This window comes from Paramormyrops kingsleyae, chromosome 11, assembly GCF_048594095.1.
Source record: "Paramormyrops kingsleyae isolate MSU_618 chromosome 11, PKINGS_0.4, whole genome shotgun sequence".
NCBI lineage: Eukaryota > Metazoa > Chordata > Actinopteri > Osteoglossiformes > Mormyridae > Paramormyrops > Paramormyrops kingsleyae.
Window position 1 is genome coordinate 29,576,685 of NC_132807.1, and position 11,917 is coordinate 29,588,601.

General features: G+C 39.7%; 1 protein-coding gene across 1 annotated transcript in view; it reads right to left on the reverse strand.

The window, feature by feature from the left end:
- LOC111843167 (chromodomain Y-like protein 2) overlaps positions 1 to 6,550 on the reverse strand; it is a 50,267-nt gene extending 43,717 nt beyond the window's left edge. The window contains exons 1-2 of the mRNA XM_023810516.2: positions 6,481 to 6,550; positions 6,192 to 6,391 (exon numbers count right to left, since the gene is read on the reverse strand). Coding sequence (XP_023666284.1) covers positions 6,192 to 6,215 — 24 coding nt within the window. The 5' untranslated portion in view covers positions 6,216 to 6,391; positions 6,481 to 6,550. The remainder of the gene's footprint in view (positions 1 to 6,191; positions 6,392 to 6,480) is intronic.
- Between the last annotated feature and the right edge of the window lie 5,367 nt (positions 6,551 to 11,917).

Below are 11,917 nucleotides of genomic sequence, written 5' to 3' on the forward strand. Positions count from 1 at the left end.
TACTCACACTTTTGTGTCCTGCAGAACTGACTGTTATGTCTATTTGTTGGCATTCAGGACAAGTCTTCTCAGAAGAGTTAATTTTATAAAGAAAATCAGACACAAGCATTTCATAGCAATTTAAATTTTTATCGCTGATGATCTGCCGTTTTGAAAACTTTCCAAAATGATTATAGAAACCACTGAACATGGTTACAAAAAAAAGATTAGGTCATGTCTAAATTACATTAACTATTAATTAAATTACATAAACTATGGAGATAATGCATGTCATGCTTACACAAAAACATGAAAAAGTTGTTTTCAGATTTACCACAAAAAAATCATTCTAGCCTAGTCTAAATGAAAACACGACTCAGAAAAAACAGGACTTAAAAAGAAACAACGCCCACGAGAAATAATAACTTTTAAAAAATCTTAAAGGTTAACACCAAACATTATTTATGTACAATTTTAAATACAGGAAAAATAGATGAACTCAATCTAACAAGAAATAACCTCATGGGGACATTTCAGTCAGAGAGCCACTAGCATTTCAAAACTAAGACCTCATAATAAGACATCATTTTAAACCAAAGTTATTCTTTCAAATAGCTCTACTATAATGCATCACTTTCACATAAATATATACAGTCTTCTCATTCCAGACATTGCTAGTTACAAGAAGACGTTCCTATCCTGCTGGCTTGCTTTGCACTGCAGCTCCCCAAATAACAAAAACTGAAAAGTCTGAAGTTTGCAGATTCTTTCCTATTAAAATGCATCTGCCTTGGTAAGAGTTTGACTGGCTTCTGCTCGGTCTTCAGCCCTAGCTGAGATAACATGTACTTCACAGGTGCCTTATGTGAAACCGTGGCCTGATATGTGCTGAATAAGTGACCAGAGAATACATGTGTGGGGAGGAAAAACATTAATACTTATTTGATTATGCTACACGTGGTTTCTACAATTCCTCCTGAATATCACCCTATAAGATCTGATTATATCAAGATAGCTAAACTAAATGTTAATGTCCACAGGCCACTGCTTCGGAACCCATGGGATATTGCCAGTACTTTTCAACCTTAGCTCTTAAGTCCAAAGGGCAGCTATGTGGATGACAGCATTTCCGCAGGTATTCTGGATGTACATCAGGAAACAGCTAATATTACTGTGAACTGTGGCATTTTAGTGAATCTAATGGGCAGGAGGCATGACTTTATGCTCCAATAGTTTTTGTGCCATTAGATAAAAGACCAACCACTAAAAGCACATATTGGACAAATAAATCAAACACGCAACAAGAGGCCAAGTTTTCTGTGTCATTGCTCCATAGCTTTGGAAATCTTTACGCAATTTCAGTGAAAGTTGATCAATCTTCCTTACTCTTGTTGAAAGCAGAGCAACTAGGGAGAGGAAGGAGCTCCACAAATATGCATCTAGCTCAGGTTTTATGTGTACGGATACAGTGTCTTTAGTTCTACCACGAGTTCTCTTCAGTTTCTCCTCCCGTTTAATGGTCTATGTCCAATTTTACATTCCAGTCTCATATCAATGAAGTACTTTTACTTACACAAAAATGTTCTGAGGGCAGAAGGAAAAAATGATTGGTTCAGAAAGATAACCTAACAGATTGTAGAGGAGATGGGTCAAATCAACTAGAAGAGGTGGGACCAACCAATCAGATGTCTTGGTCCTGCCGCTTCTAGTTGCTTTGTAGAGGAGGTGGGTCTAAGCAACTAGAGGCAGCAGGACCAAGACAACTTCCAGGCCTACCCATTTCCCTCAAGATTTGTATTCTTGCAACATGTTCCCAGATAGTCATCTCAGGACAAAACAGATTTATCATGACTAAGCTGTCCTTGCAGGGCAACCTGAACATCAGGAATGTTCTTGTCACTGTTGAACTCACCCCGAAATATCAATGTTTTCTGTAAATAAAACGCCCAGAGTTCTACTTTGTGTTCTACTTCTCTGTGTAGCCACAGCATGATACTTTAAATTACACACATCTTCTGAAATACTAAAATGATGTACAAGCCCCCCCCGTGTTATAACTTTAATGTACATTTCTTCCAGATAAAAAAATAAGTTGACAACATAGATTTAGTCCATTTATTCCTTGTCCACTGCTCATTATCTGGACCATTTTTCCACAGTGTTCTCTTTTGAAATTGTATGCTTACACACTGTGATATACTTCTGCTAAAATGAGCAATTCTGACCAAGCTGAAGTGGTGGGAGAATCATGAATCGAAACCCATAGTGGGTATGATCACCATGAGCAGTCAGTCACTTCTCATTGGCTACTTAGTTGCTTCCCATTGGCTCCACCAGGCGCTCGTCGACACTGCACAGTAATCACAGCGATGTTCTGTCCCCCTATCACTGCACTGCTGCCACAATCCCATGCAGCATGTATGACTGTGAAGCTCACTAAGCTCTGATAGACAGATGAAACCAGATTAATACACGTGTTAAGAACCATTCACCGTCCTTCTCATGTGTATTTCAAATTGTTAGTTATTTTGAAATTAGCCAATAACCTTGCCTCACCAAAGTTGCAATTTTCTAATCTCACTGAGTGTGGCCATGTATTACAGAATATCTAAATTCAGATTTTTATATATATATATAAATGGACTATATATATATATATATATATATATATATAGCTCATTCCTCTGATATAACATTGAGCTACACCAAGACACCCAGCCAAGCCACTGTTTAGTCTTTATCTATCACTTGCCAATCTTACATTATATGACATTATTTTAATGTATATTCTAACCCTGCGAGTATTTGCTTTAAATACTGTACCCATTCATGATGTTGCATTCAGTTCCATTTTTGCTTCACAGTTTGGTTATCTAGTATTTCATTTGTAATATTTGTAGTTTTTACAAAATGCAACATTATTGATCCCCTCAAGGGGGAAATGTTTTGCTGTCTATCAGAATCACATATGTAAAGAAGTTTTGAAGTGATTTAGTTCACTCTCCTAACTCTCCACCCCTCATCACCCCCACATTGGTTAAGATATTACAAAGTCCAACAGGTCCAATTAAGTGCTCTGTAAACTTATACTGGTGTTTTAGCTCACTGTTTAAAAGCTATTATTTGGGCAGAACTTCTTGTGTGTTGTTCCATTGTGCCTCTGAAATCATTGATCATTCAGGCTGAGGATGTGGATGTGGTGGAAGCACCTGCAGGGCCACTTAAGCAGCTGATTGGACTGAACGGACAAAAAATCTGAACTCTACACAAAAGGCCAGAGCTGGCTGTCCATTTTCTGTGAAGACTCAGGTCTTTCAATGTGTGCAGCGAGCTAATGGGGATGCTCTAATGGGCCCGGCTCTGTTACAGGGTTGACCCCGGAGTCAGTCACCAAAAGATGAATGATGGCAAAAGTTACTGGCCATAATGAGGAACACTGTCCCTCCCCTTTACAATGTCGTGTCCTTAAGCACCGGTAGCCATTCACTTCTGCCACCACAACAAGCCTCCTTTCTCCCACCAGCCACAAGACTGCAGAATGCATTGTCCCAATGCGTCCACACTCATTCTCACAAAGAGCCAGTGGTTACATAACCAATGACCAGGCTAGGTCAAACCATGTATAAAATCAACTGTCAGACCTACTCATCTATTTACCTGTTGATGTCTGTTTGTTTTCTTGCTTTGTTCTGCCTATATTATTCTAGCCTTAATGCATTTTGTGCTGCATGTGCTGCTGTAGCAGCCAAATTTACTGCTTCAGAGCAGTAAAATATAAGTATCTAATAACAACATGAATCATGAGAGCTAAATCCTCTCCGCTCTGGCTTGGACACTCGATCTGGATTTTCTGGGCATTAGGCGGTTAACATACCATGAAAGCCTGCCTTTGGGTGTCTGCGTCCACTGGAATAAAAGACCCCCAACTACTATTACCTTGCGTTATCTAGAGTAGCCGAATGCATGAATGAAAGGCACATCCACCCTTACAGCACAACATTGTGTAAAACAGTGTCGTGTGGATAACTACAAGGTACAGTCTTCCACATGTCTCCGCTTTTCTTTTCAAAGGCAATGTCTCCTTCTTGTGGCCTCCACACTTTAAGGGCCATGCTGATTAGTCCTACCAGTCCTTCAATGTCGGTGTGTCAGAATCAAGGGCGGATTAACGCACAGGCTAGATATGGCTTAAGCCTAAGGGCCCCACGTGTGCCAGCCTGCAAGGGGGCCCCCATTGGCGCGGAGGGGGGCGGGGTTGGGGGGGCCCACAGACTACTGTAGCCTAGGGGCCTCTGTACACCTTAATCCGCCCCTGGTCAGAATGCTTCCTCTAAAACCAATTGACCTTATGCCCAGTTTATTCAATCCCATATGCAGATGAAGCCTTATTATTATTATTATTATTATTAGGTGCTGCCATGTTTATATTACTCCAGGATGTTTTAATCCAGGTCCAGGAGACCCTCTTATATATTTTTTTCCCAGGTGAACTTTTAATTAGGCTACTGACTGAAGGCATGGAATGGCATTGTAGGAGTCACATGACATTAAACCTAAGGCACAGTTAAACAAAATTATTTAACCCTATAAAACTCTATCAATTGCATTCAATGGCTCATTGAAAGCAGTACAATTGGTGAAATTATATACAGTAATTGAGCAACAATTACCTCATTTTTCAAAAGTGATGTGCGTAAGTAATATGTGCTCGAAATGTGCCCCCGTACTGCAATATTTTCTGAAATGAACACTAAATCGAAAACTTAAGTTTAGATTAATCTATCGTTACTTGATTACAAAAGGGGTATGAAGAGATGAAACGAGATGAAAACACGAGCAGCGTGCAAATATGCATTTAGTGTTCATGTCATTCATTCAATCAACAGTTTCAGTATATTCTCCATCTTGGATGAAATTATACAGGTTTCAGAGAAGAAGACATTAAAGAGACAAACTGCTTTTTTCAGCCTATTAACTCTGCATAAACATCGGTCATATTAAATGTCACGTTAAATATAACTATCTTGCTTAAGACCCAAATTTAGAAAACAAAACTTAAGTCGACGGCAAAACTTCAGATTGTCCCGTGTGTTTGCTGCGACAGTCATCCAAATTATGCACATCGATATATATTCGCAATTACGCATCGCCATGAATTAATAGTCTACGCGTCAAAAACATCAAATTGGCTGAAATGCGGTGTAATACACATCCCAGCCCTTTTAGAAGCCAATGAGTGAGGGAGCTGTCTAATTGGTACTGAAACCTCACTACGGCAAAAAATTCGAACTATCAGTACAGTTCAAGCTAAATCGTGAGATGTAGAAATGCAGCATGGTTTCGAAGCCCGACGTGGCGTGGCTTTGGCGTGACCATGCCCCATGAGGTACCCCCTCTCCACCTTATCGTAGGATGCGCTGGATGAGCACGTTTGGCGACTGGAAGAGAAACTGAAACGCTGGCCGTCGCCATGACATCACTCCTCCAAAACCGAGCTGAAGTCAGCGGCAGTTATTATAAATTATTATAAATTAACAACCAGGCAACGCCACGTGAAGAGCACGTTGACTTGGCAAGATAAACTAAATTATGGACGCAATATTCCCCGAAGATTCAACAGTACATGGGAACATTAGACGAACAGTCAGCCAACAGTCACCAACTTTTAACCCATTATGCTACACCATAAATTCAGCATGTCAAATAATATGAGTGAAGAATCGGCTCAATTAAAACACAGATATCACAATGAGCAGCGGTAACCGGTACTAAATCGTCACTAAGCACCACAGCTACCATTTACTAATGATAAACATCTTGTAGAATGTTCGCTGCCCAGATGATCACCCCCCATCTGCAGCAATTTTCCATGGAGGAGACAGTTTAGTCCATCTGTCATTTTTGCACTTTATCACGACTTTCAAGACTGGTGCGCTGAGCGGGAGGGAGTTCACATCTTCAGATGCTCAAGATTACTCTACCACGCCGTGCCACTTTACAGATACCAAATTCCAACTACCAGAAGATGGAACAATTAAAAAAAGCCACAAAAGAAGACCTTCATCTCCATACAGCTTGAATGGTGGGTCGCTTTAGCCTGTTAAAGGGCTCAGGACATTGGTTTTTTCTATACGCAGATACCTTCCATTACTTCCTAATTCCATTATATGGCAATTTTAAGAAGCGTAGCCCATGACAGGGGGGTACGGTACCTCGTAAAGGTCTCCCGAAGCCATGCCGGGTTGCGGAGCTCGGGCTGTGCAGTGTGGCTCGGCTGCCTCGCTGGCTTTTGCGGATCTCCGGCTCTCTCGGTGTATGGGAGAAAGCCCCAATGGACTGGTATTAACGAAGTGCCTTGTTATTCCGAGGCAGCCGCAGCGGCGGAGCAGCAGGCAGCGTCAATCGAGCCCGGCTGCCATAGATTAAAACAAACAAGTAGACAGAGAACGGGGCGGTGCTGTTCATACGTCCATGGCTATGGGTTTGCTCAAACTGACAAACCTGATCATATCTCAGACGTCGGGTCACCGACGGTGTCAAAAAATAGACACAGCGGCAACGTTAACGGCAACGACTGTTGGTTTCTGTTTTGTTTCTGGGGTTGACTGTCTAAGTAGTCATTACAGGAGCCAAGTGATTGGTGCATTGCCTATTTACAGTAGCCTATTGTAATACGTGTCGGTCGCATTCGGTTGACCTTCAAGTCATGCTTCATAGGTACACAATTAAAGAATAATTTTATTTATTGGTGTCAGGATACATACACATTAATAACCACTTATAGACCCAATATGATGCCAATATATTTTGCAATGTCTTTGCTACTTTAATTTTAGAAAATGGCTATAATGGATCATGTGGTGTCAATTAACTGGTAAAGTTAACTGGATGTTTTCAAACTGGTGTTCGTGGTTAAATTTCCATACATAGGCATGTCCCTAGGAATGTGACATGCAGAACCTTCTATATGATCCATTTAATTTCAGAACCAGTTTCAGTTACATTTTTTTTTGGTCAGACATATTTTGCTTGTTGAAAATTGGAAATTCTTCTGAACTTTAATTCTCATAACCATCTGCACAATGTTTAAGAAAATCTTTAAACTGTCCCCTTTTCAGTATTTCAAGAAAGAAGATACTGGATTCCAACAATTTTATGTTGTTCTTATGTCAGTATAACTGGCTCAGCTGTAACTGTAACCGGCAGATAAAATTAAGTGAAATGCTTTGCAATTTATACATAAATTGCATACAATTTAGACTTATTAGGAGATTATAAACCAGAAATGAAGGAGCGATTTTGAAGTACCTTTAACACTGATCTCTGTCTTATCAAATATAATGTTAATCTTCTGAAATAAGGTATGGGTGTAATTTGAACCTATCTGCTTGAATGACCCTAATTCATCTGATTGAGACTGACATTATAGGATTGCCAAGAAAATTAGTAGATCAGTTTCAAGAGACTGGCAGTCCTGATAGTATTAGACATATAGCAACTTCACCTTAAACAAGCCTGGGTCTAGCGCTTCAGTCCGATCAGAATACTTAAATGCATCTTATTTCTGCTCTGATACTGTGTATGTTTGTGCTCATGTACATTTAAATGAAAAGCAGCTGTCCTTCCTTTCTAAAACAGTGGCTGCTCACAGGTACTTATTCTATGGAATATAGAAATTCAGGTGCTATATAACAAATCTTTATCCTCAGACAAATTATATTAGTTCACCATTATATTTCATTGATTCAAAACAAATCATTTTCTCATTCTTTATATCTTCTTCAGTATAGAATTTAAGAGTATTGGTCCCATTCAGGGCATTTAGTTCGTAATGTATCTAAATCTCTGTACTAAGAATTATACGGAATTCATGTTTTGTTTGTTAGTCAGGTAAATGTAATACTTGCATGTCAAAAGTTGGTTTAACATAAAACTTGTGGGAAATATGCAAGTGGAACATGGGATGCAGTAACCTTAATAGTCCAGCAAAGTAAACATTAAGTATCTAAACAGTAATTATATGCATCATCGATCAGTCAAAAGCATCCAAATTTCTTACAATTCCTTCGTAGTTTTAGGGTTTAGATGTGCAACAAAAATAGAAGAGTTGAATGGTGGACTGCAGGGAATCAATAAACTTAATTTCCAAAAACCATACAAAATTGGGACAAAGCCCTTTTAAATTATTTAGATTACTCTTAAAATTAGCCCTAAAGGTCGAGACATAAAGCAAATTAAACTGAAAATATGCCCTCATCTGAGCTTACCCACTGACCTTATATTTATGCTAGTGTATTAAGTCTAATCAGGGCTAGCTGGGCTTTTACTAACTGAGGAATCTGTAGGCAGGGTGCAGTGATTGATCACTGAAGTCATCTCCATGCACCTCTTCCACCTCCTACACGCTCATACTTTTCCACCTTATATTCAGACCCACGTGGGCCATGAGTGAGTCAGAAATCAGTGGGAGGTGCAGATCTTCTATATCATTCTGGCTTAGAACATAAGACGGATCAGATGCATCAATAGGTCACCAAGGAACTGGCTAGTGGGTAAAACCCGGTGGATTGGCATTGAGAGAAAACCAGGGAAAAGTACAATTTGGTAAGACATTGTAGGGCGAGCTGGTGGAGGCGATGAATGTTTCACTGGGTGTACAGTAAATCAATGGCTTTGACAATGTTTTGAGGCACCATTTCTCCAGCTTCTCTTCCGGAGCATTCAGCAGCCCCTCCAAGTTTAAGAAGCAGCACTGGAGTCACACACATGGGATACAGTATACTCCAGCAAGAGACACGGAACAGGACAGTAGGCTCCGCCATGGCACTGTGTGTGGCTTTGAGCATGACATGACCATCTTTGCGTTTAGAATGCCTTCATGCACAGCTCTGTTCCTTGGGATCTTCCACACACTGAAACAAAGACGACTCCAGTCTTCCACATGGGATTCCTACCTTGTGCTTGATAACTGAAAAGTTCTTATTTGAGGCCCCTACACCACCTGTGGTGCTGAGAATCAGATCTTTATGGTGTCTACCTTAGGAAAGGCAGTGCATACTAATGATTTGAATGTAGTCCTCTTGCCTGTTCTTTCAAACATCCAGGACCTTCAAGTTGCTCTAGGCTTTCCTAGTAAGTTTTTGGAGCTAGGCTGCCATTGTTTCATTGTCCCCCTCCTGCTGCAGGTCACTGACAGAATCCCACTCATTGCAGGAGCTTAACTTCCTGATGTCACTGCCACCATGGAGCTCAGAGGTCTCCTGCCAGCATTCACAGCAAGGTCTGGCACACAGTTGATATGGGGCTGGGATGCCTTATTTATTTTATCCCTAGCCCAGTACTGTTCCCCAACTTATCTGGCCTATTCTCTGACTCAGAACTCTAGCCAGATATTAGAGGCACCATTCTAATTGACATTTCTAATGTTAAAAATCAAAGGTCAACTGGCCAAACCAAAATGACCATAATCTATTTGAAAGGGCCCATTATTTTAACAGGTGACTAAAATATACTACTTCTTAAGTGGGACGTGCCACCCAGCTGGGCCAATTTATTTATAACGAGGTAATTAGTCCAATCCAGGCCAGATGTATTTCTCCAACTAAGGAATGGGTCCTGGTGATCAATAGCCAACTGAGTCCACTTAGTTCGGTCCTGTGCCACTGTCCTGTCTCCCACTGACTCCCATGTTGTTAGTTCATTATACATACAAAATAGTCAATAAGAGATGTACATTTAATATTGGAATAGAACGAAAAAGAATATTCTCTAGACTTCTTTTACATACTATAGTTTTGGACATGAATACAGCTTATGTTGTATGTAGGTATTTTGAACACCCAAGAACATTCTCATTCAACAATAAATTTTACACTTTTTAATACTTTTGAGATTTTTTATTTACTTTTATGGCAACAACAAATCCCAGCTCTTTCATTCTACATTATTTCCCACATACTGATTTAGTCCTTTTATGATCAGTTTTCCAAAGCAAATTCAGTGCTATTCAGTGCTATTTAAAAAATACTATTACCCTCCAAATAGCGACACAAATGTTGATAACAATATTCTAAGATCCTTGGGGGTCATAATAAGCTTGTGGCAGTTTTACTTACACAAAAATGTTAGGAGGGCAGAACGAAAAATGATTGGTTCAGGGAGATAACCAATCAGATTGTAGAGGATGTTGGTCTAAGCAACTAGAGGAGTTAGGACCAATTCATCTGATTGGTTAGTTCTCAGAACATTTTTGTGCATGAGGATGCAAACACAACCTTTCTCACAACCTATCTCACAGTATCTCACAGTTTATGCATTTATTTATGCATCTGGCTCTTAAAAGGATGTGCAGGGCAATTGGTGTGTGCAATATAAAGATATATAACTACATTTATATAATATATATAGACAAAAATAGACTTATCTGGCCTACATTTTGCATATAATAATACATCTAGAACAAGACATTTAGTGTCTGTGTTTTAAAAATTGTAGGCTACTGATCTGCATATTCACGCTGCAGTTTATGGGAAAAAGATATTCTATAATAAAACAATATGTAGGCCATGTATGCCTGTGATATGTCAACACTGTAAAACTATGCACTTGCACTTTATTCTTTCTCTTGAACGGCATCCTCTGGTGGGGGCCCTGAGCAGTGAGCCCCACACTGATTTCAGCCTGGATGAAAGCAGCTAATACTGTACTCGAGGATTCCCCAAATCCGGTCCTGGAGGGCTAGTCTGTGACACACTTTGCTGATTTCCCTGTTCAGACACACCTAGTAAACCTGCAATTGGCTGGTGAGCTGAATAAGGTGTGTTTGTGCAGGGAAATCTACAAACTGTGTTGCAAACTGGCTCTCCAGGACCGGAATTAGGGAACCCTGCTGTACTCAGACCAGTGTTGTCAAAAGTCAGTTGAGTGAAATAGTGATGCATAGTTACCTGAAGGTTTCCTTTCATTTAGGTAACTTGTAATCTTGGTTAGTGACCCACACTGACCTTTGTATAGCTTTAACAGTGAAGGATCTGAATATGAATTCTGCAATGTAATGCACACTTTTCTGCCTATATATACATGGTTCATCTTCCAAACACTTACCCAGTACAGGGTCTGGGAGTCGACTACAGCATCAAATGATTGTTCACAATGTAGTTTCATTCTGTGACTAGATGAGCGATTTGTCACTATGTAGTTTCATACAAGTCTGCAGACTAAAGAAATAAACTATTGTAATTCTTAATATTTAACAACTTAATTTGCATGCATAGTTTTAGTACATATGTGTCAGTCCTGATTTTAAATGTTGTTTTACGATTTCCTGTGGTTTCAATGATTTCCTCTGTGTACTTATAAAGTCACAGTGCTGATTCATAACACACAATAGCTATTTTTAGTAGACTCCATTTTGTGTGTGAACATGAACTGTAATGAAAAGGACCCTTTTACATTGGGTAGTGACACAGGAAAATGAAAATCATGGTGCATAAAGTACACATGTATGAGCTCACGACTGCAATAGGGTGTTTAACACTATTTAAGGTCACTGCAGTTCCCAGGGACCATCACACCTGTCAGTGTAGATGCTTGTTTCTTGAACTTTAGACTGCTTACTGATCATAGACTATTCAGCTAGCAACAAATTCAAGGTAAATATGTTAAGGGTGTCCTGGGAATCATAACCAGGATACACGGTTAGATAAAGGATAAATGGATGTTTGGATCTATATAGTCTATATTTTAGTTTAGCACAGAAACTGGGGAAATATTCCAATTACAAGACAATCTAGAACCAGTCAATCCTATAGGCAACATAGCCAGTTTGGAGAAATTACTCATAAAAGTAATTCATTACAGACATTTCAAGTCCAGAAAGTACAAATCCAGGTCAAGGTTTTGTTTCAACCAACCAGTAGAGCATTAAGAGTCACAGTCA